Raw genomic sequence first — 25,822 nt, 5'->3', positions numbered from 1 at the left:
GGTAATGCAATCGCAGCTTGTTCTTGGCTTTCCGAAGCGTGGAGTTTGCCGATGAGGTGTGGAGGTGCGGAGGCAAGGACGCCGCCCCGTCATTGGGGAGAAATTAATACCCACTTAAGCTTAACTGGACAGTTGGCGGGGCCCCCAATGCCGCCGAAGCCCCCCCAAGCCTCTCCCAGGCCTCTCTTGTTGCTGTTTTTCGATTGGAAGGTGATTCACGAGGCGCAGAAATAAATCGTTTGGATATGTGGAAGCTTTTATATACAGCAATTGCATTTAAGCCATGAGGAGCCCAAGGTTTGAGCTGTTCTTTGTACAGAAAAGAGGAGATAGAAGGCCTGGACAAACGATTAGCCTTCAAAGTATATTGAAAGATCTCAGCATTTGACAAAGAAAGACTTACTTTCATTTTACCTATATCTAAAGGGGGTTTATTTAACTTTTCTGAGGCACAACCCACATTGTTTTAAGTTCTCTCTCCAACCCCAGTCGCTACCTAGCTCTACGATTCCTTGCAAGTCCTGCCTGCAATTATCCTTGGCAGTGCCAGCCCACACACGAAAATTATGAAGTAAAAAACGTTTTTATTACCGAAAATTACAATGTGCGAACGGCAAGACGGGGTCATTGGCAGCCGCAGCAGCGACGGGGGAGGAGTATCAAAAACGGGAGGAGTTCGGGTCTCCAGCTGTCCTGTAGAATGGCATTGTATGGGTTTTGTGGATAGTTGTGGGCCCGTCAGCAAATAAACACTCTCACTCGCCCCCGGCTCGAGGCCAGATCCTGGCAGGAGGTTAATTTCATTAGAAATTCATAATTCTTTTCCATGTTTTTTCGGGGGGGGGCTTGGGCGTTGTTACAGCATGTGTAAATGTGAGCAATAAAAAATACATCCATTCGTTGTTGTTGTAGTCGTAATTTGTTTATAACGGTATTTATGAAATGGTCACAAGTCAACGCTTTCCAGCGACCCCTCAACACGCACCAGGACTCAGACCCAGACCAGGGCCCCCATATCACCAATTATTCTTATTACGCCTATTACTACAGTTTGTATTTTTTGTGTAACCACTTTCTATGGTTGTTTGGGCCGTTGTTTGGGCAGTTCTTTGGTGTGCTTGCCATGTAGCCCCTGCTGACCTTTTATGTTAATCGCATTTGGCTTAGGGACTCGTACAGTGGGAGGGAGGGCGCCCAGAGGGTGAGAGAGGGTGAGAGTCTTGTAGCTGTAATTGATATGCGTCCTAATCATGCAATCCTTTGTGTCCTGTCGCCTCCCACACACACACAATCGACGAACGCCTCGAAAGGAAACAACTTCAGTGTTTTGCGGCTTGTTAGGTGTACGTAAACGAAGGCTATACATCCTCGTATTTTAGAAGAAGTAATTACCAGCGAGGCTACGTTTTGGTTTAGAGCGGAATGACGTCAGAGCCTGGGGGAAGGGGTTTTATTTAAGGGTTGATGGGGCGGAAGATTGTGCGTTACTTGGAGGAATGCTTAGAGGAGGATCGGCTAGGGTTACGATTGTATTTGGGCGGAGAAAAGTGATTGGAAAAACTATAAATTTGCACTGGAAGATAGTCATTTTGTGGTTCGTTTCCGAAAATATTTTTAAAAAATTCAACAGCCGCGATTTTGTGTCTTTGCGCACTGTCCTAATTTGTACACGGTATCTGCAGTGCGGATATCCTTAAAAGTTAATGATTTGCAAAGATAATAGATCGAGCTTTAACAGGATTTTTGATTCGAGTCGATAAGGAGAATATACGTGAAGATATGGTGACCCAAAGTTAAAGGTTTCTACCTTTGTTGATGTTTCCTCAACTCTTTTGTATGGCAGGTCTTTAGTGGCAATAATTCTCAACAAAATTAACTACCAATCAATAAATTTTGTCCAAAGAATGTCAAAAGGTACATATTTTATAGTAAATCAAAACCATTTTATAATACATTCAAAAGATCTGCAAGATCTTTGAGTCTCTGACAGGCAAATTATGCTTCAATCTGTCATTCTACTCATTCCCTCAATCACATCTTTATTGTGAGAATCTCTGCTTCAACTAGAGAGACCTGCCCGCCTCCCTCAGAGCCCCATCTTCAATGCCATCTCCAGTCTCCCGAGAGTCTCCCAGCGCTGTGGCATGGCATTTGCTGGCTAATTAATAAACTTTCACATATCTGATTTCGTAAATCTTTTCACTTGCAACAGCCACAGCTTGAATGGCTTTTTTTGGGGGGATTTTCTAACCGAAAATCGTTTTATGTAAATTATCAACGAATGAAATGCCGGGAGAGACCTGAGCGCAAGTCGCCGTGGAGTCGTTGTATTGTAAACATTTGTATAATTTATTGCATTTTGATAGTTGGAGTTTAATTACAGACTTTTCAGTTGAGTTCAAAGTGAAAGTGCAGGCGATGTCAAATGGTATCTGAATCTGAGGCGGATGAACACCCGATCCCCCGATCCCCCGGGCGATCGATCCGCAGACCAGAGCAAACCGATTCGATTTGTAGCTAACCTTTGACCTCTTGCCGCACCAGGTAGCAGACGGCAGTTGCACTTCTAGCCCAGTCCGGTCTTCCGTATCTGGTCTCTGGTCGTGACCCCTCTGGAAATCATAAAGCAATAAATCTTTTTAATATCTCTCCTTGTTCTTGGTCTTGAAATCTTGCTGCTTTTTATTCTGTTTCTGTTCTGTTTTGTGGGCGTTCATTTTCCCTTTTCTTTTCATTTTTTGTTTGGTAGTCTTTCTCACGTCCTTTGCTGCTGCGGAGGGGGGCGTGGTCATTACTCAAGTTTGTGGATTTGAAGTAATAACTCAGTGCGTCATAAAAATTTTAATTGCTTTGGGTTTTCCTCAGTTTTCGGTTGCGAAAGCAGTTCGGGTAATTAACATTAACCCAAAAATGTCCAGACAGAGCCCTGAAACAATGCAAAGAACCCAGCGCCACGAACATGCCCCAAAACAATGAGGCAATAAAAATTGCAGCGCATAATTTTCCAGCCACCTTCTTAGAGGGTAACCCTTTTTTTTTCCAGCTGCCCCAAAATTTCCACGCGTATCAGTAATTAGTTTGGTTATTGTTTTACTTGGGAAGAGGCCGAAATGCGGGGTAGAATCTGGGAGATAAATCCATACAGAAGAGCCCTGCATAATGGTGCGCCAACCCTCGGCTCACTAGCTTTGCAGGCTCTTGGGGCAACCCTCGGCTCACAAGCTTCGCCTGCTCGTACGCCAACCCTCGGCTCAGTAGCTTTGCAAGCTCGTACGCCAACCGTCGACTCACTAGCCTAGCCTGCCCGTGCGCCAACCCTCGGCTCACAAGCTTCGCCTGCTCGTGCGCCTACCATCGGCTCACTAGCTTTGCAAGCTCGTGCGCCAACCCTCGGCTCCCTAGCTTGGCTTGCTTGCGCGCCAACCCTCGGCTCACAAGCTTCTCTTGCTCGTGCGCCAACCCTCGGCTCACTAGAAAAAAGTTTCCATCAAAGATGTCAAAGAAATCCTCATCTCTTCCAACAGTTCCCTCAACCCTTATCCTCCTTTAAAGTACTGGAAATATTCTAGTATTTCCATTAGATCCACCACCAATCGTTGCACGAATGATCGCTGTTCTCCTCTCCCCCAGACTTAAGATCTGTTTTTGGTATCTACCAGCATTCGGGGATAAAGAAAAGGCCGCCTTGTCATCTAGCAAAATTTATATGTGGGATCAAAGGGAAATCCTACAGCCTGCCAGCAACGAAAATCAACAGAGCCCAGTGCTAAGTGGGTGCAATTAGACCAGGGTCCATGCGGGAACAGGTAGCACAGGGACTGAGGTCCGAGGTGTGGGATGGCTCTAATGCATTGGGGGATGGAATGTATCTATTTCGAATTGAGCAACGCATCGAAACGCATCGCAAGGTGGCAATAAATTCTGATTGCAATTGACACTTTTATCGCCGGTCGCCTCATCGAAGGGATTCCATACAAACTTGTTCTAATGGTCAACTGGGTTTTTTTTTCTTATATTTTTTTGTATCTTTTGTTACAGACTGAAGCTGCAGCAGAAATACCAGAAACAGAATCAATTGAAATTGCAGCTGGAGCCGAAGGAAGAACTCCTGCAGTAGAAAAAAACGAGAAAACCTGCTTCGAAGAAAGAAGTACAGTAAGTACCATTCAAATATATGCCTACCATATAGACGGGGTAGATATTTACGAATAGAAATAGGGAGAGTTTATCTCCAGGGGGGCTCCACGACTGGCAAATCAATTCGCTAATTGAATGCGGCGCAATTGAAATGCTTCTTAATATTGTTAAATATCTGAACGAGTTGGCATTCCCTTCCCCCCGAGTGCCCGAGTGCCCGAATGCCCCCCCGGTTAACATTCTTAATAGAATCAAAGAGCGACGCAATATAACTTTTAATTTGGCGTAATTGTGATGGTCCCCCGTCTCGGGCTTGGAGACAGATTTACGTCCAGTTGGAAACAATAAAGAATAAATTCGAATTGGAGAGAAAAAGCCATGGTTGCGGTTAACGAAGTCCCAGATACTCTTGCACAATGGAATGCTAAATAAATAGGGAATTAATACGGAATAAATACTGAAAAAATGGGGTATAAATACGGAATAAATACCGAATAAATACTACATTATTTTTGAATTAAACTGATAAAGGATGGGTTTTCGCTTAGAAATAAAAGTAGTCTATTAAAAAACTATATTTTAATGGAATTTTCATGTAGGTTAAGGATCCTATTTGTAGCCAAAAGTGTGGTTAAAGATCCAAAATCCGCCCTGAAAAAATCGTGTACCAAAAAAATGTCTTTTCTTCGATAATACCCTCTCTAAGGCCATCCAAAACAGGAAAGAGACCCCTCAGGAGGCACTCACATGGGGTGGACTAGCCTGGGATAGATCTTCGAGGGGGGTAAGGGGTGAGGGGTATATGCCCCGACAAATGATGAAATCAATTAACCAAATGGCGCGAGTACTCGACCAATTCCGCTGACCAGCGGCTACAGACCTCTTTTTTTTTGCATTGGTTAATAACCGCTTGTGCAAAAAATGAAATAGAGAGAATTGAAATCAAAATCAAAAATATTTCGATACACACACACACACTGAGGCACACACACACACATGTACAAGCTTCAAAGGCTATGCCTCTGGCGCACAGTCCAAAAATGTTCTCCTCTGAGGAGCTTCAATTGTCTGCACTTGAGTTCAATTTCTGTTGGGTTGGGTCTCTGGTTAAAAATGCTTTTAAAGCTGCCACAGCCACACAGAAAGAGGGAGAGAGAGAGAGAGAGGGAGGCAGATATTTTCGTCATAACTATAAATTTTATTAAGATTCAAATGTTCTGCGTACAAATTTAGATACAATTATTACTTACTTCAATGACGCCGAGAAGGGAGGCACAAAGAGGGAGATGGAAGATGTGGCAGGGGCAGGGTGGGAGATGGAAATCGTGGCATGAGGTCTCCTTACTGGTTGGTGGTTTATTTCGTATGAAAAGCTCTCCCTAAAAGACTTCCATTGTGCGGAGATTTCTGGGGACTTGAAGAACTTTGGGAATAACTCCATTTGGGGGTATCTCTCCTCTCAACGGGTTTATATTTACTTGGAGAGAGTCTATTCGGAACTTGAAATAAAATCTTTTGAATTTAGGTCTTATATTGGGGATACCCAATAACCTCGTGAAGCTCCATATAAGGAATTGGGAAGAATTACGATTATCTGCATCGATAGAGAAGGCTAAATCATATATTTTTTTCGGCGTGAAGGTTTATCCTTTGATTTTAGTTAGAAAATACCTTTAGATAATCATAGAATGACCCTGAATGGCTCCCTAAACCTGCTCTTAGTCCTTCCCTTAAGTTCTTGGAAACAAAAATACATCCCCTCTAATATAGAACTGTCGAATTCCTTGGCTTTGGATCTGCCAGACCCGACCTGAGGCCTTAATTTCCCACCCCACTCACCCTACGCCCAGCCTACCCGCCCCCCAACACCACCCCTACCACTCATCCACCTCTCAGATCATTCGTCAAATGACAATTACAATGACTTAATTACTTTTAATAAAGACGTCCCGTATGTGGCCTCTTCATTAGCGACCAACAAAAAAAAAAACAAACCTACGAGTACGGGGACTTTTTTGCATAATGCCTCATTATGCTTAGACCATGGGGCAGATCTGCGAGTAGTGGGCGGTGTAGCGGGGGGGGCGGGGGACGGGGGACGTTCGCCTTAATACATACAAATTGAAAATTGATGAATTTTTCCGGTGTCTGAAGATCTATCTCTCTCTCTCGGTGGATCCATCCATGAGATGCGAATGCAGCAGCTGCCCCTCGCACTCGAATATCAATTAGTGTGTGGGGGGCTGTGTGGGATTACCTACCGATCCAGCGATCCATCGATCCACCGATCCACCGATCTGCCCCGGATCCAATCGATTCTATCGAACAATCAATGGCAATTGCTTGGGATCGCCAGCGAAGGGAAATTACTCGTAATAATGACTTTAATTGAATATTGCGCACTTCATTCATTCCGCGTTCTAAATTTGAATTTGAATTTGAGAGAGAGAAGAGGGGCAGGGGCAGAGGCAGCAGCATATTATCCATTATAAACTTCCAATAGACCATAAACACTTGGGAGCCGGGTGGCTGTCTGTGTGTGTATCCATGAGATACGTACGATACAAAGTGAGGGATCGATCCAAACGACAACGGGTCTGTGGCTTTATATTTGGATATTGCCGGGTAATGAAGTCCGCTTCACATGGCCAAGATTCGCCGGCAGCGTATCGGAGTACCCCCCCACACATCGAAGCCCCAACATCCCCAAACAATTCAAGCATGAAAGCAATTTTTAATTTATTTTGGTTGAGCGCTTCACTTTTTTTCCTAAAATTATGACATAATAGCAACAGCAACAACAACAACCTCCAACGAGCCACCTAATAATGTCATATGGAATTGATTGTGCCCCGAACGACGAGTACCGTGCCGCACCGCACCGCGACCCAGAGCCAGAGCCAGGCGGGGGAGCTATACAAACTGGCGCGGACTGTACGGACACCTCTCTGTGGCTCTCTCGCACTCTCACACGCTCTCGGGGTAGTGTGGGAAAAGTATATTTGGATGCGGATGGCAACAAACACCTTCCGCTTCACAAATCACCAGCGACGCTTCAAGAGTGTGTGTGTGCTGTGTGTGTGTGGGGGTGTTCTTTCTGTAGATACTTCGATTGCTTGCTGCCAGCTCCCATGGCATCAGCGTTTGACCAGTTGTCAGTCGGTTAATGTTATAATTAACCTGTCCACCGCAGCACTCGCCAATGGTCGCATATCGATCCAGCAGCTGGATGGCCTCCAAAAAGGAACCTATCGCTGCACAGCTTGGGGATGTGTAAATATAGTAGTATCTGAGCAGATCTTGGGGCTCTTCAGGTGGGTTTTAAGGACTGGGAAACTGGGATTTGTAGAAGGAAAATATCTTCTATCAAGGTTTCCACAGTTGAAGTTTGAAGGCATTACCAAGAACCTTTTTTCCCAGAACGATCATCGTTGAATATCTTGGAGATATCCTAACATTCCTCAGGTATTGCCATTCCTCATTCCTTATGAGGTCTGTAATGTCCTAAAAATCAATAGAAACTTTGAAAGTTTGAACTGTATCTGGCTTTGTGCAAAAAGTATCTTGTATCTTCATAAATTAAGAGCATTTATGGGGTCTTAGGGTTCGTTTTTCTTCAATTTCATGGTTCTACTTTTTGAGAATATTAAATAAATAAAATACAATACCTTTGAATTAAAAAATGGGAAGAAAATATAGTGCAAAATACAAATTTGATCCGTAAATTTTTTTTGCAAAGAAAATCTCTAATTTTTGTAGTTTTCAATGCACCGAATTAATCGATAATTATATAATGGTACCTGACATAATGGTATCTTTACTGTGATCATTTTTTATTCCAAAATACAAATTTATCTTGTTTTTTCTTTTTAAATCGAGTATTAAATATATTTTCCATAATGTTTGCTAATAAATGTTAATTCCATTAGACAAGTTATTCGCTTAATCTACCCACAGACCCCTTGCAATGATTGCTTTCAATTCTATTGAGACAGCCAGCTCTCAGATCCCCAAGTCTGAGAGATAGTTTCTCTGGGATTATAATCGTAAAATCTGTGGCGCAGTATCCGCTTGTGTATCTGCGAGTATAATTGATTTACCCACATATGTATCTGTAGCTGTAGCTGTATCTGCATTTGTATCTGTATCTGTATCAGGTTTAATTTCAATGGAGTTCCGTGGGCGCAGGAGATGGGCTAACTATGTAAACACGATCATTAAATAAAACATTGAAAGCGAACAGGCAGAAAAAGAGACAAACAGAGGGAGAGAGAGGGAGAGGCAGGCAGATACATTGCTAGAGCGAGAGCGAGAGAGCTGCCAGCGCAAATAGAAATAGAAAACAAAGAGGAGCGGAGCGGAGAGCGAGAGAGAGAGGAAAAGGAAACAAGTTAACCAATGAAACAAACGCAAATTTAATGACAACCAACGCGCCACGCACAACTTGGCCAATACGCGTTGTTTTCCCCCTTTGAGCCATGGCCAAGAGAGCACTTTACAGCGTGAGATCGGATCGGATCGGATCTCTCTCGAAAAACGAAAACTACAAAATGGAATACATAATAAGTACATAAAAATCTAGGGGAACAATGAATTAAATGTTATGAGGCACACACTTACAGCTGCAGATACATACCGTAGATACATATGTATCTGTGGCTCCACTGATCTCTCCCGCTTCTCGCGTGTGTGCTTTTTTATTGCTATTCAATACCGAAAGTTTTTCGGGGCATACCTGAGGGAAATTTAATGCCAGTATGTGTATCTGTATCTCTCAGATGCGGACACATTCTTGTAGTTGCTTTCTCTTTGTGTTAATTGTATTCCAAAATAATGATGAGCTGTGGCTGTGGCTGGAGTTGGTGTTGGTGTTGGCCTGCATCTTGTATCTGTTAGATACTTTAGCCTTCGCTGGCTAATTTAATTTATGGCCAGTTTATGTAAATTTCAAATACCATTTAGTTTGTTTGTGTCCAGCGTTTTTTTTCTTCTTCCCCCCCAGCCAATGCCAGATCGATTCTCTGTGTATCTGTATCTTTGTATCTTTAATTTCTTCTTCTACGCTTTAGTTTTGTTTCTTTCTTTTTCTTCAATATTAACCATTTTTATTGTATACGACAGTTCATTGACATCCCATCTCATGCCATCTACTAGTTGTATCTTTCGGTGTGTGCCGCACCAAAAGAAAGTTGAAAAACTCTCGTGAGTGACGGCATTTGCATAAATTTGGCAACACATTTCTTGGCCATGCGAAACTAGCTCCAGCTCCGGGCTAATTGCGGCCCATTGAGATGGCTATCAGCGGACTCGCCCCATTAAGAGAGCCATTTCGTCTAAGTTGGAAATTAATTAGGACAGGTTGCCCCCCATCCCCGCCAGCCGGCTAGTGGGTGCCAATAAAAACGCATTGCACTAGCCGTGCCCCACCGGATCAGATCTCCCTCCCTGAGTAATAGCCTCCACGCATCTCACGAATGACGATCCGCCCATCTAGATTTCAGGTTTAAGTTTCGATTGCGATTATTGCGCTTCAAATGCTCGTATCTTTTGCTTGGGTTACCCTCTTGGAAGGGTATATTGGGCGGGACAAGGCCCATACCCCTCTTTCCTGTGAGTATTGGGTATATATTTGGTCGGATTATACCTGTTTCCCCTCTCGATTGGTATTTTTTATTTGCTCATTTAATTTCTGAATTTCTGAAATTACTCAATTAGTTTAATTAGCGGCTGCTGCTAGTGGATCGTGGCTGGGGCCTAAGCCAGGCCGAGTGTGACAACGATACCCGCCCGCTCTCTTTCTCCACCTTGATTGATTTTTCCCCCAAAACATAATGTAATTCTCGCGTCAGAGAGACACCGAGAGAGGCATCATCCAAGTCAAAGGCGACTTTGGCGACGGTCATTTGTCAAAATCATTAATGCAATTACAGCGACCAGACTGCGACTGTGACTGGGGACTGCGACTGTGACTGGGGACTGGGGACTGCGACTAGGGGGGACCTCTAGGACTGTGTCTTTGGGGCTCTTGCCTGGCTGCTAATTATTTTGAATTATTCAATTTCATGTCTCAATTTAAATTCTCGAAGGCAATTAGGAAAAGTCGTTCCATCTCCGTCTCAGTTTTTTAGTTTTTCTGCCATTGAGTGGCACTTTGATGCGTGTCCATCTATAGGGGGGGGGGCCTGGGTCTAGAGGTGGAGTGAAAAAGAATTTCGTGGTGGCTCGGTGGGACCTGTTTTTGGGCGAAAATGCAAATGAGAATACGTGTGTGTGTGTGTGTGGCGAACAAAAATAAAACCATTTAAATAATTGAAAATCGAACAAATCGCGCTGCGAGACCCCAAAAACACACACACAAAAACGGCATGGAATAGATTTCGAACGATTTCGGTTCAATAATAAGTAAAATGGAAAATGTCTGGATGGCTGGATGGAAACGTATGCAAATTCTGAAAAAGAGCCACTAGGTAGAAGTGTGGTAGGGGGGAGTGTGGTTCGAGGGGTTGGGGGGCCCAGGCATAGCCTAAACAAAATGGTGTCCGACAACTAAATTCAACTATGATGGCTGTACAGCGATATGTATGGTTTGTAGGAGAGTGTATATAGGGATGTGAGTGTGTGGAGTGCTAGGGATGGGTGCGTGATTATCGATGGAATAGGTTAGGTAGAGGCGGCTGCCAGGCTGGCTTGGAGCCCGTCGCCCTTGGGCCGGTTTATCGAAGGGTTTTGTTTGGAGAATGTATGGACTGTTAAGACTATAGGAAAATAGAGAAATACCTAATCAATTAAGGCGTATATTTCGCTATATTTTGGCCATGAAACACTGGAAGAAAGGCACAGATTTTACCAGAATTCCCATGAAACCAATGGGAGCGAACATTTCCATAAAAGCCAACAACTTCTTGGCTCTTCATTCCATGCCCAAAGAGTTCAAAGAAAAAGCCAAACTAAAACTGGAAAAAATACATGAAAAAATAAATTTAAATCATTTTAATTTAAATTAAATAAATATTAAATGTAATAAATTTAATATTCAATTAAATTAAATAAATATTAAATTTAATTTACATAAATGTAATATTTAGATTAAATAAATATTAAATTTAAATTAATAAAATATTAAATTTAAATTGAATATTTCCGAGTATGTATTTCCAATTCCAAAATCAAAGAAAGTGGCAAAAAAGATGATTCTCGATCGATGAGATTTCGCTTCTCCATCTTCAATGGTATCGTAGATTGAATAATATGACCCCTAACCCTTGTTAAGCCACACTTATGCTTTATTTTCCACACCTTCAAAGGACTTTCCTTCCCAGCAGAAACCACAGTCACGCTCCGCTCTCACGATTCACGCACATCTCCAGCCAGAAGGCCTACAAATAGCTAGACATATGTACACACAGAAGTACATATATACATACATATATATATACATATGTAGGTGCGAACATAAATACTATGTAGATAGATATGTATCTGTATATGCTGTATGTTGGTTTTGCGCTCGGCCAGCAAATGCGTGTTAGATTGTTGATGTGCAAAATCTAATTAATTATTTCATTAAAACAAAAACAAAAAACGAGCCATTTTATTGACATTCTAATTTGGATTTTTAGAATATTCCGCTCTAAACATATACATATACATATGTGCATGACAAAGATATAAATACAGATACAAGTACATACGAATTATCCAATGTACGATGGTACGCCCCCGCATGCCGTCAAACACGGCGGATGAGCGATTTTAATTGGTTTTTAACTAATTTGCCTGCATAGCAGCCCCCTCCTCCCCCCAAGTGATAGAGGGAGATGGAGAGAGACCCTTTTTGCATTTGGGGGGGCCCTGCTTAAACGTCCATTGTTGACAATCTATATACTATAATTCGATTTGACATTTTGTGCCCGGCGCGGCCGTCCGGCGACCGGCGACAATGACCAACATTTAATCGAGATTTTGTGTGTGTCCAAAACTAATCAGGAGCATAACAAATTATCCACAGAATGGTAACAAATTGGAAATTATCTGCCAGATAATTGGTCACATTTATGGGGTGGGGGGGGGGGGGATACGGATATACCATCCCCAGCTTTTGAGTCAATATCCCATTTCCTGCCTCCCCCCTTTAGGCGTTACAATATGGAGTCATAAACGATATAAACATAACTGTAAAGATAAAAGTAATGATGGAGCCCACGAAAAGGAAGGACTCGCAAGAAAACTACAGACTTGTAACACGGATTCGAAGCTCCCTCTTTGACAAACTCCAAATGCAAATCGTAAAAATAACAATCATCATCATAGCAGGCGGGTTTTCCCCCCCCGTCCTTCGGCACGTATGTACACATGAGGGGGCGGAAAGGGCTAGGAGGGGGTGGAGGGTAAAGTATTTGCCCAGATACTTTACTTTCGGTTCACTCACCAAGGCGCCGTATCAATTTACCCAAAAATAACAAGTAACTATGAGCCGTGTGGCGAGTGGAGACCTTGAGATACTCTTTGGAGGGATTTTGGAGGGATTTTTGGTGGGGAAAATGAAGAGAAAATGTACCTTTTTGCGTTTAAAAAATTGTAGAAAATATTACAACAAAATTGGGCTTTTAAAAATTAGTTTATCTTTTGGAAAATTGATTAATTTATGGCCTGGAGCCAGCTCAAAAGCCAGCCTAAAACTGCGTACCAAAGGCATGTATGGCCGTTACTCTTCTCTGGGTCAAAGGGGGCTTGCACTGAACACTCTTAGCTCAACGTTTGAAAGATTTATCCTGCCATAAACCTTTCCCAAATGGTCTCGAAATGAAGTATCTCGAAAAACCAACGGAAGTAAGGACTTGCTCAAAAGTAGACCTATTGGATACATAAGGAACAGCTCTTGAAACAGCAGGAGACTCAAAAGTTATAGTAGAGATAGAGAATATATATCTTCTTAGATCTGTTTATATCCCGAAAGATTGCTCAAGCCCAGGTCTTTCCTCAACCAAAGCCATAAAGGGCCTACTATACAGATAGTAATGAAGGCAAACCTAGCCCCTAACCAGATACACCCAATTCCTTGCCGGAACCGACGGGGCTGTACTACAAATAGTTAGTGCCAATTTGATTGTGCTCATGGCCAACAGCCCAACAGCCGCTGTAGACGCCACCCCAGCCCCTTTTGGAATGTGCGTGTTTGTACAGTCATATGTATGGATCGTTATATAGTATCTATGTATCTAGATATGTGCACACACAAGCATGTATCTGTGTGTGTTTTGCCGATGATTGTGTGTTGTTTAGTAATTCGTTTTTTATTTACCATTATCATTTACATTTATTTGTTATTATGTTACGCGGATATCCAAGTCCCGCCACCCCCCCACAGCCCCCTCAACCGACTAAACAAGTGCGGGCTATGCCCCCCGTCCACGTTTTGTTGCCAAATAGATTTTTGTTTTGCTAAAATGTTCAGTTTTTAGGCAGTTTTGCAGCCATTTTGGAACATTTTGAAGTGTGGCAGGGCATTGCATTCGGCAATTGCTGCGTTTGTTGCATCCCCCCTCCCTCCCCACCCCCACCCACACGTAGCACGGGTATCTAGCACACCCAATATCCTTCCTCTGATTACATGTGAACCCCCATTTACATATATTTTTTGTCGGTTACCAAGCCGGAACGTACGTGTATCTACTGCTGTTGTTGTTTTATTTTCGTCGGTGGGTTCTTGGCTTTCGTTAGTTATGGCCCCCTCCCCTTCCCGCCCCTCCCCGCCCCGTCCCGCCCCGAATTTATGCGATGCGAATGTTTGTTCAATAAACGAAATAATTGCCAGCAAATGTGTTATGATGAAATTGTTTTGGGTTACTTCATAAATTAGCGCAAACGAAAAACACACGCAGCACTGGGCACTGTCAAAGGGGGCCCCCATCAACCCCCATGTGCCAGCCAAATTCGTAGTGATGTAGAAACCGTAAAAATAACTATTAAACAACAAATAAAATAGGTCTACTTTTGAGCAAGTCCTTACTTCCAATGGGTTTGTGGAGAATATTTGGAAAGGGTTTAGGTTTGCCTCTAAATCTGTCTAATGTTGGGCCAGGAGTGTATCCAATCGATTGAGCTGTGAAGAAGAGTAACGGCCATACAGTTCTTCGGCTCTCTTCGATCTCAGCAGCTCTCTTGAAGTGTTCTCAAGCGTTTCAGCCATGCCTGCCTGTAGGTGGACCCTGTATCCCTTTCATTTATGCCAAGATTCTTTGCATCCCCTTTGCCTGAGCGCTGAAGAGTCGTTCCACAGATCAGCGCCATAAAGAGGTATCTACCTACACATATTTCTTTCATCTATCTGTATCTTTCTGTTAAAAGATGCATCTTAGCCTTAGTTAGAAGCTTTTAAGGCTTAACCTTAAGTCTGGAGCTGAACCACATATCCAAACCCCTCAAAAAAAGAGAGTTACAGAATACTTTGATAGCTGAAATATAAGCCCCAGCTCTCTAGCCCATCCCCTTCTCTGCTGACTAAACCAGATCAATGTAATCCCCCGGCAACAAGCAGGCCGGGGACTGCACTGCCGTCCGGCCCCTGTTCAATAGTGCCTTAGTCACGGCCAGGCCAGTGATGGTCATAATCGGGTCTCAAGCACCAGAATCATTAATCAAGCAGCGAGGGACTGAGTCAGAGTGGAGTGGAGTGGAGTGCCCCTTGGTAGGGCCGAACATGATCTTTGTGGGGGGAGGGGGGGGAATGCAGGCGCCAATTGCAGGAAAAGAGTTTCCGCCTCCCCGAGATACGATTGCAAAAGATCGGTAATGGTAATCGTAATCGTCATAGTCGTAGATCGCTAGATCCCAGAGAGAGAGATGAATGCGTTTATAAATATTTTGATGGTGGTACATCGATCAGGTTTTTGGGTTCCGCGCAGAAGCCACTCGAAGATGGATGGATTGCCGGGGCAATCTTCTAATGATCTTGTACAATTGCTTTGGGTTTTTCTCCTTCGTTCGTGGAGGTTTGTGGAGGTTCGTGGAGGTTCGTGGAGTGGAGCATTGTGTGGCTTGTAAACGCTTAGACGTTAAATTAAATTGATTTGCGTCTAATGCCCCGACAAGTGGTGGCCGGTCTTCGGTTCGTGTAATTAATGATTCCATTAGACACCGGAGAGCGGAGACCCGGTCCCGCTGCTTATGTATGAATAATTGGTAATAATATTTAATGATTGGCTCTGGCCACCACCAGCCACATGCCACCTGCCACAGCAATTGTACCGCCACTGGACTTATAGTTTTTCTCTTGCAGCTCCTACCATCATTACCAGCTCCGTCCATGGCCACGGCGGCGGCAAGCAGAGTCCGGTGAAAATGGACAAGGGCCGCCTGAGATTGCCGCAACTTTCGCCAAATTAGCAGAAGGCCAGGAACAGGAGAGCAGACATCCACGGAGACACAGAGGAGACACAGCGGAGTCTCTCTCTCTCTCGTTGGCAAAGTAAATATTTGCGAATCTCGACAAAAGGGCCACAACAATAGCCATTCAATCGGAGCCGAGGAATTAGCCACAAAAGAAGACGCATCGCGCGAGTCCATTAAGACCAAAGCCCCACTCCCCCCCCGTCGCCCCATCGCCCCGTCGCCCCGTTTTGGCACGCACAGATCCCGGGAGCAGGTCCAGAGCCGGTCCACTTAAATGACCGAATCCACACAGCTGCAGACGGCGGAGAACAACAACGCGGGCGTGGTGAAAATGGAGCCACCGCCACCGGCGACCTCCTCATCCTCGGGCCACGCGCTTTCCGCACTCTCCATGGCGGCCACCGGCTCCGCCCTCTCCCCAGCCACACCGCCCCCATCCGCCCTGGGTCTGGCCCAGCACCAGCACCATCTCCACCACCAACAACAACAGCAACAGCAGCAGCAGCAGCACTATGCCCTCAAATGGAACGACTTCCAGACCTCGATACTCAGCTCGTTCCGGCACCTGCGCGACGAGGAGGACTTCGTGGACGTGACCCTGGCCTGCGACGAGCGCTCCTTCACCGCCCACAAGGTGGTGCTCAGCGCCTGCAGTCCCTACTTTCGCAAACTGCTCAAGGCCAATCCCTGCGAGCATCCCATTGTCATACTGCGGGATGTGCGAAGCGACGATGTCGAGAATCTATTGAGGTAAGACCTAAAATCCTAAGAAGATATAGTAGATTGGTAGATGAACCCAAAGGAAAGGGTTTTCTGCCTTGAAAAGTCATTCAAAGTCCCTTGTCCTTGGGTGTTCCTAGAGGCAGGCCTTCAGCCTGTTCATTCCCTTCTGAATACCGTCTAATCTTCCTCTCTAACCCCCAGCTTTATGTACAACGGCGAGGTGAATGTCAGTCACGAACAGTTGCCCGACTTCCTGAAGACTGCGCATCTGCTGCAGATCCGCGGACTGGCGGATGTCAATGGGGGCTATCCCTATGCCAAGGCCCTCTCCGCCGCCCTCTCGCACAGCAGCAGCAGCAGCCACAACAACAACATCAGCAGTAGCCACAACAACAACCTGTCGGAGAGCAGCAGCCACAACAAGATCAGCAGCTATCTGCCGCAGGCCCAGACACAGATCCCGAACAACAGCAACATCAGCAGCGGCAGCGGCAGCAACAGCGGGGTGCTCAACAGCAGTCACGGTTCGCCCTTCAGCACGCCCCAGGCCCCAGCCTCAGTGCCGGCTTCGAGTGCCGCAGCGGCCGCGGCGGCAGCAGCAGCGGCAGCCTCCCTCACCGCTGCCGTGGCAGCAGCGGCAGCTGCCACAGCCAACGCCAACAGCAGCAGCGGCAGCAGCCAGGCACAGGGCCAGGGCCAGGGCCAGAGTGGAGGAAGCGGCAGTGGCACGCCCGCCATCCAGGAGCTGAAGGCATCGGCAGCGTCGCCCGTAAGAACACCCAAACCCGAACCCCATCCCAGCAAAGTAACGCTTGCACCAGACCTGTTGGACCGGCACCAGACGCCCACTAACCCACACGATTATCGTTTCAGGCCAGCAGCAACCACTGGGACATGAGCGATCTGGAGGGGAGCCGCAAGAGCCACCTCACGCCGCCGCCGCAGAAGCGCATCAAGAGCGCCGATCTCTTCCGGGCCCAGCACGGCATCAGCCCCGAGCGGCTGCTGCTCGACCGTGAGTTTCCCGTGGCCGGACAGCACCCGCTGACGCGCAACCGCAGCGGACGCGACACCTCCAAGGACCGGGAGCGCAACCTGGAGCTGCGCGAGTCCCTGCTGGGACAGGCCCTGGAGAACAGCAACGGCCAGCAGGCGGCGAATCAGGTAGGTGTCGAGTCCCTCACGTCTCTATTCAGTACGGGCCCCTCACGCCGTCCGATATCTGGTGTCGCGCAGAAACACGATCTCGGACAAAGTGCCGGCGAGGACTCGAACAGCAGCGACACGGAGCCCTCGGACCGGGGCGATGGCCAGCACGATGGCACCCTCGACGGCATCGACGGCAATCAGCGCTCGCACTCGTTCCCCAATGCATTCCTCGGCCTCCAGGGCATACCCGGGCTGCTGCCTGGGCCCTCTGGAATGGGCAGTGATTTCGGTGAGTACTGTACTTGAACGATTACGATTACGATAACGATTACGATTATGAGCTTGCCATTCGTTTACACTTTATTCGATCGAATATTCTAAAATACTTGCCTCTTGTGTATGATTTACCGATCGATCGGAGCGACATTCGCATATGATTTGCATTTTGCTAGACATTTGTTGCATAGTAACTAACTATCAGTGTATCGATAAACCGATAAGCCGCTAATCGAACGAAATTTTGTAAAGAAACCAATTGGCATAAACAAAAAGATGATAAATACATACAAATAATTGGCATAAACCAGGCATATGGCATTTACACACCAAAAATACAATTTGTTATCGATTAATCGACCTTTTATTTATCGATTGAACAATGCGAGCTATATACCAAATTTCGTGTATAATTTGCATATTTATAGACTTTAGATCACTTGTAACTTACTATAGAATAATCGATAAACCGATAAACGCAAAAATACGAAAAAACAATTGGCAGCAAACAAATTATTATGAAAATATAAGCAAAATCCCTATAATCCAAATTGTAAACAAAATCCATGTAAATTCTAAGACAAAGAGCTATCGATAGTTATCGGTTTATTGTGGAATATGTTATAATCGAAACCTTTTGCATTCCTTATTCATGTATACAAGTTTTATATAATTATTATCCACCTAAGTCGTAGCATAAGTAGTGCAGTGAAACACACAAATGAGCAATCGGATGGGGCCATTTATCGATAACACGGCCATAACGATATACACCCAATTTAGCAGGCACTCGGGCCTAAGGGAGGAGGCAATCATTAGGCCCATAACCAACTGTCACTGGTCCAAGGCCTACCCTATTCCTCGTCCTATATCGATATCCCCTTGAAGAAATATGCGCGAAGCACGTGTCGCATTAGGCCGGGACATTCGAACAGGGTGTGTGATTATAAACCTATTCCGATGTGGGGGATAAGTGTACACAACCGACCATTCACGTATGTGCGAATGTTCTACATAACGGACAACAAAAAATGATTATTGCTATTACCGGAATAGCAATAGTATTGCTATTGACAGAACTATGGGCAGGGCCAGGGCCAGGGCTATGGGCTATCGGCTGTTACTGTTATTGTGATTATGATTACCATTCGATGGTAGGGCGTTACAAATATGGATCCGCAGAGCTGTTGTTTGTGTTGCTTAAGCACATGACAGGCACTTTGTCCAGCCTCGCAAATGTCGCATTTATCGAGCATTAAAAAGATAATAGCCTCGGACTCTGGCCGGGAAGCCTGGTCTCTCGTTTAATATTCAGCGCACATAGATCATTGCAACAAATGTTGGCCGGCACTTGGTCAGTTTAGTCAGACAGCTGCTCGGAGAGAGGAGAGTCCTGGGTTCGGAGAAATCAAATTTAATAAAGCATAAACATTCAATAAGCTTCGCTTCGGTCAGGCACGACTCTGCCTCTACCTCTATCGCTGCCTCTGTCTCTGGCCCAAAGTCATTTGAAATTCCGAGCAGCGGTAACGGCCAACCGGCTGGACTCTTGGCCATTTGGAAATCCGAATCGAAAATATTAACGGGGCCCGAGCAGAAAGGATAAACTTTTGCGCAATGATAAAAATGATAAGTTTTTTTTTCTCGACTCTCCTTCGGTATGTCCACCCACACACACAGGGCAAAAAAAGGGGCGACACACACACACACACACACACACATGGCCATGGAACATGGACATACATATTTAGATTTTATTTCGTTTTATTGCTTTTTTGTGCATTCGATTTATTTGGAAGGCGGCAGGCCGGGCCGGGCCAGGCCAGGCATTTGGCAATGGCCGAAAACGGACTTGGAAATTGCGCACATGTGTGCGCAAGGACTCGAGAGTCCACCCCCCTCCGGAGTCCCACATCCCGTAATATGAGTTGGGTTTGCATTTTAATATATTTACTTCTCGCATGCCGCCCCCACCTCCGCCCTCCGCCCCCACAAATGTCACACACTCTCACAATCAGATGGAACGACAGGAGGAGACGCGGGTTGGGGGTTGGGTTGGGGGGTTGGAGGGGCAAAAACTACAAAAGACGGAAAAAGTTTACTTTGCAAAAATCCATTGCAGAAACATTTATAAAGTGGCCCCGGACCAGGCCCAGAACTTGGACCGAAAACGTCTTTTGGCATAGAAAAAGGACTAGAATAACAAGGAGAGAAATGTAGGAGAGGCGAACGGGGGGCTGGACCCTTCCTAGGGGGCGTCTTCGCTCAGGACATTTTAAAATGAAAATGATAGCAAAGAAGACAAAAAAGAGTAGGAGCAAGAGAGAGAGAAAGAACGGACAAAGGACAAGGGACAGCCGGACAGGGGGACAGGGGGACAGCTAACGTGGCCCCAGGCTGGCGGCGTGGCGTCGCCTTCAGGTGGGAGTGGATTGGAGGCGGCCCAAACATTGACAGCAAATAAATGGCAGCCAAAATAATAACAGCAAAGGGGTGGGCAGGCGGACAGCGCACTTCAAATCGGTAAGAAGAAAGGATAAGAACTAAACCCGATGCTTTGTGTGGCCTGATATGAGGCTTGTCCTGTCCGCTGCTGTTAGCTGCTTGCCAAGCGCATACTGACTGATAGTCAAAGGGAAGTCGGCAGACGGCATTTCTGGCAGGACTTGCAGCGTCCTTAGGTGCGAAACGCGCGGCTGCAGTTGGCGCCGCGAGGCGTGGGCGAAAGGAGAGCAAAAAAAGAGGGGAATGGTGGAAAGAAATCACTGACATATGAGGCCAGTTGCTAGCTTCTTGGCCAAAAGCAAATGCAAAAGTTTGAGGGACAGCGGAAGCCGGCGACGGGGCAGGGCAGGGCCGGAGACCCGTCTTGGCTGGACCGACTGGCGCTGTCGCTGGGCATTTGGCGTTGGGGCTAATGCGCAAAGTTTCTTGCCATCTGGTCCAGACACACACGAGTACGACGAGGAGAGGAGAGAGGGGATGGTGGTGCACCCATATGTGGCCAGAAATGCATTTCGCCGCCGCCGCATTTCTTTCTCTGTTGATTTATTCGAAAAATATTATTTATTTGGGCAAACTGATTTAATCTTTTGACTGCATTTGTCGTGACTTGCATTGATAGAGGGCAAAATAAATTGATTTACTTGGGCAGGGAAAAGGCCCGGCCAAAGACGTGTATGTGCTTCAACCCTATCCCAATTAAAATTTGCCCTGCCCTGCCCACAAAGGGGGTTACAAATCTCTTCCACCCTCCTGGCAGTTCGCAGATGATTTAAGTCCTTGGCAATAGAGACATTTAATGACGTACGCGCCCAAAAAGCTGTTAGTCCTTCGGGATCCTTTGGCTCTGCCTTTGGCCCTGCGAGAAACATTATTTCTCAAGCCAAACAAAACGCACCCATGCCGAGGGGTGGGGGGGGTTGAAGGAAGCAAAGGAAGCAAAGGACCAAGGTGCGTGTGTAGTCGTCCTGGCTCTCTATTTGTTGGCGTGTTTGCATTTAATAAATTCGATTAACAACGGAATAAATACGCTTAAATGCGGAAAAATAATGAAAACTAACGAAAAGCGTTTTGCCTTTGCCTTCGGTTCTGCCTTTGTCGGACACCGTCGCCTGGGCGCCGCTTTCATTCCATCCGGCATTCAATCATTCCATACAGTTATTCATTTTACGAGCTGTGTTATTATTGTAAATATGTATGCGTATGCGAGTGCCTGTTGTTGCTGTAACAAATACAAATACATTACGTGAATAAACGCACCCATTATTTCATTTCATCAAGAACCATTAACGCCAACACGCTTACAAACCGTAGCCCCCCCTGTCCACCCTCCCCACCCTCTTATGTGTGTGTGTGTGGGGGGGAGACTCCCCACTCCCCACTCGCAGGCTCCTCCATACAGCTGCTGCAAATGAGCGAAGGACATGAAAATGTTCAAGTAGATATACGAACACGGACACAAAACTTTTCCGTCCGGGGATAATGAGTAAAATGATTGGAAATACATTTGCAGTGCGTGCGTCCGTCGCATGTATCTGTATCTTTTGCTCTGTTCAGCCCAAGACATGGTTATGTCATCTAAAGAGGAGCTTCTTGAGCGGCTAGTGGCTTCAAACCGAGAGTTTTGCCTACTCTTTTTTTTCTGCAATGCAAAAATTTATGGTAGATAATTTTCAGATTTATATATTTGCTGTGGAATCCTTTGGCCGGCCCCCATGGCACGCCCAAAAAACTAAACAAAACAAAAATTGTTATCAAATTAATTTCTAAAACTCCATCTGCTGCACGCCACAGCCTATATGCATATATGGTACATATTGGGGGGGAGGGGGCTATTGGGCGTACAGTAACAAAGTGCCAGAACCGGAGACATTTTGGCCACACACCCCACAAGGGGGAGAAAGGAATCGGGGGATGGACCGAAAACGAAACCGAAACTAAAAACTTTTGAGTTAAATTCCCGCTCTAATGTTTATGTAGATGAGGGATTATGTCATTGTGCGCACAGACCCACACACACACACACGAGAAGATCCCCAAAAACCCAAAGGACAACGGACAGGCAAGGTCCTGGAGGGGGTATCCTCCCCCCACCCCCCCACTTGCAACACTTGAAAATTCTAATTTTCTGCTTAAACTTCAAATGAAATTGTTTTGCACACAGTTTTTCGGGAATAGAAAATGGAAAAAAACATTATTATTATGTATGTATGAATGTATCTCCCTCTCTCTCTCTCTAAATCCATGTATCTCCCTCTTGCAAGGAGTGCCCCGGACTGAGGGGGGGGACTGGACAAGTGTTTGCCATAGAAAATACATTAAATTTAAACAAAATTCTATGTAGTTGTTGTTCTACTTGAGCTTAAGCCCACACGCACACACACACACACACAAGCAAGGGAGGGGTGGTTGGGGGTGGCGGGGGTTGGGGGAGGAGCAGGGACAAATGCAAAAGTTTTGCTCGAAACTATTTGGCGTTGGCTGGGGATGGAATTGGGTTTGTTCTCGTCTATAGAGACGAGGGGGTGGGGGTGGGGGGGAGATTTCGGTTCGGTTTTTGGGGTCTGGACTTTTGGGTCTGGCTCTGGTTCTGGGCGGCCCTTTTTGCCACGTTGTATTTTAAATTCAAGTGGTCGTATATAGCAACAAAGCATCCATCTATAGAGACGCACTCACACAGCAACACTTACACACACTTACACACACACACACACACACAGACTTGTGTGATTGTGTGCCTGTATGCTTAAGGATTTCGTTTACCGAATCCGAATCCGTTTCAAATGCGAATTTATTTCTAACGAAAATATTACAAAAGTCAAAGACACAACTCTCTCCCTGCCACCACCCTTCCACCCTTCCTGCTGCCACCGCCCCTCCCCCCCAGAAGTAAACCAAACCTTACCTCACGAAAAAGGTCATTTTTGGGCATAGAATTTACATAAATCCATATGGATGCTGGGCCATGTCCATGTGTGTGTGACGACTAATACACTGAGAGAAAGAAAAGGAATATATTTAGTCTTGGAATGAGGGAAGAGTAGAAGGAGTTGGAAAATTAGCAGGAGTTGGAATAAAGAAGATCTTTTTATAAGACCAGCATCAATCCATCATCCCTGCCCTCATCGGCAACAACGAATAGCTTGCTCTACTCCTACACAACTTCAGCTATTGTTTCCATGGAGTTAGGATTGTTCTTTGTTTAGAATATTCAAAATTATAACATATTTTTCAGATTTTTCGCTGATAAAAAATACCCTCCGAAAAAGCCTCCGAAACCCGGCTAAACTTGTTGCTAAATCTTCTTGGTGTTTCTCTCAGTGCAGCCGAGTCCATTTGAAGTGCTTCGCCTTCTTCGCTGGTGCCTTCGTGGCCGGCTTCGGGTTTCGGTTTCCACTGCAATCTGTCGGCATTTTTCGCTTATCACCAGCGCCGGGGCGACTTCGGGTTTCGTTCTTCTATTGATAGCCTGGAAAAGGAGGTGATAGGGGGGGGGCGGGGCAGGGGGTTTTTGGGTTAGGGGTTTCCATGTGTGCGTGTGTGTGTGCGTGCGGTTTTACAAACGGAAGACGAAGGACCTTCGCCTGGCACTCGGCCTTTTTCCATTTGACCCCTCGCCCCCCGCCCCTTGCGCATCCATCGCCGTCCGTCTCTCTATCCAGCATCTTCAAGTTTCCTTTTGTCGAGAGGTCTGCTCTCTGTCGCTCTCTCCGCCTCCCGGCCCCTGTCTCTGACGCATTGATATCCCTTTTAATGGATGAATTATTGCCGCACATGCGAAAGTAGTTGCTGGCCCGTGCCCCGTGCCACCTCCTGCTCGACTAAAGGGAGGTTTCCACTCAGCGGAGACGCTATCCTTTCGACCCACCCACGCACACCCACGCACACACACATCCGCAGAAAGACAGAGCATTTGTTTGCATTTCATTTCCTTCAGATCTTTCGAGTCGAGTCCTTCGCATCCCAATGGGTGGGGCCACTGGCGCTGCCTCTGCCGCTGCCTAGGTTGACATGCCGCTTGAGGTCAGTTAATTAAGGGTGCTCGCATATGGCATCCCCTCCACCCACTGCCACGTGTTCATAGCCTAACCCCCGAATAGGGGTAGAGAGCGAGCGAGAGAGAGCGCATAACTCTTTTACCCCATGATATATCACAATTTCGGATGCGCGGGAATGCGCCAAATATCCATAATAATTGAAGGATATTACATCAATAAACCACCAGCCAGCCAGTCAGCCAGCCAGCCCTCCATTGAGCAGGCCACAATTCGGAGCTGCAGGGGTTGGGGGTAAAGGTCTGCATTTTAATATTTCCAAGTATCCACCAACACATGAGCATATTCGCATATAATTTAGGCATTGACAGCCGCCCACCTACAACGAGGTTAAATGTGCGTTTGTGTGTGTGTGTGAGGGTGTGTGTGGGGGGGTGGAGGGGTACACTGGAGAGCAGGTCAGGGTGCCAGCTGGGGGGCAGTCAGGGTGTCAGTCAGGCGGCCATTCGAGCGCCAACAGCCGACGCCATAAACTAAATTTATTGCAAATATTTCCTCAGCAATGAGCAATTTGTGCGATCGAAATCCTCCCCCCCCTTTCCCCGGGAGTTTGGGGCTATAAGGGGGAGGGAGTTCGTTATGCCGTCGAACGTGTCGATGATGTATTTGCCATGCCTTGCCTTCCCCACACAAACACACAAACACACACACACACACACACAGTCTTTCAATGTCCAGCACTGACCCAATTTGGGGCCAAGAGGAAACATTTGACTTCCTTTTCTACAGATATCTCTGCATCGGCATCGCTTAAAGATACCAGAAATGGTAGATAAGAAAAATATGAGACTTAGGAGATCTAGGTAGGGCTAAACAGCTTGCCTATGCCCAGCAATACAGGACAAACCGCCTTTAAACTACAACCCTGCATTAATCCACAGTATTTACATAATCACAGCTGTACTCATGCCTCTCTAATGCTTTCGATCATAACGAATCCTTTCTTCAGTCCGATTCGGATCATTCCGAATCACTCAAAGCCCAGAAAATCCTATAGAGAGTGAGCGAGAAAGAAAAAACGAAATTTTTCGGCTCTGCCAGGCGACCGAAGCGAATACCGAATCGATTGGGTTGCCCGTTCATTTATGGCTTTCATTTGAACCCAGTTGGATATTGAATTCATCAAAGATCCCTCCCCTCCCCCCAGGCCCCCTGTATCCCCTGGAAAGCAAATATTCGCATACATATTTCAGCACTGCCATGGAGGGATTTATTTGATTTAAACTCTTCGTCAAGCGGCTTCAATCGTTCTCGCTAAACTCCAACTAAATTTCCAACATATTCTATCTATGAAAATTCAGAACCCAAAAACACAAAGAGTTTTTGTTAGTTTCTGTGTGTTTTTTGTTCGAGAAATTACACGCAAAAACGAAAGAGAGAGACAGATAGAGAGAGAGAGAAATGAAATTACTCATACGCCCAGTGCCACAATCCAACACAGACACATTTAGAGAGGGAAAGAAAGAGATATGGGGGCTAGAAAGAGAGGGCCAGAGAGGCCGACAAAATGGTTGGCCAACGACAACTAAACAACAACAACAACAACAACAGGCGAACGAACGACTAAAAACAGCAATAACAAACATGAA

General features: G+C 45.8%; 1 protein-coding gene across 1 annotated transcript in view; it reads left to right on the top strand.

Annotated features, from left to right (window-relative positions):
* LOC6589736 (protein abrupt) overlaps nucleotides 1-25,822 on the top strand; it is a 52,461-nt gene that overhangs the window by 10,205 nt on the left and 16,434 nt on the right. Inside the window, exons 3-7 of the mRNA XM_002015104.2 lie at nucleotides 4,039-4,155; nucleotides 15,416-16,278; nucleotides 16,453-17,020; nucleotides 17,125-17,415; nucleotides 17,488-17,689. Of these exons, the coding sequence (XP_002015140.1) occupies nucleotides 15,803-16,278; nucleotides 16,453-17,020; nucleotides 17,125-17,415; nucleotides 17,488-17,689 (1,537 nt within the window). The 5' untranslated portion in view covers nucleotides 4,039-4,155; nucleotides 15,416-15,802. The remainder of the gene's footprint in view (nucleotides 1-4,038; nucleotides 4,156-15,415; nucleotides 16,279-16,452; nucleotides 17,021-17,124; nucleotides 17,416-17,487; nucleotides 17,690-25,822) is intronic.

Source organism: Drosophila persimilis, unplaced genomic scaffold (genome assembly GCF_003286085.1).
Source record: "Drosophila persimilis strain 14011-0111.01,24,50 unplaced genomic scaffold, DperRS2 tig00000191-arrow-pilon, whole genome shotgun sequence".
NCBI lineage: Eukaryota > Metazoa > Arthropoda > Insecta > Diptera > Drosophilidae > Drosophila > Drosophila persimilis.
The sequence above is the reverse complement of the archived record's forward strand: the minus strand, read 5'-3'. Positions and strand labels throughout refer to the sequence as shown.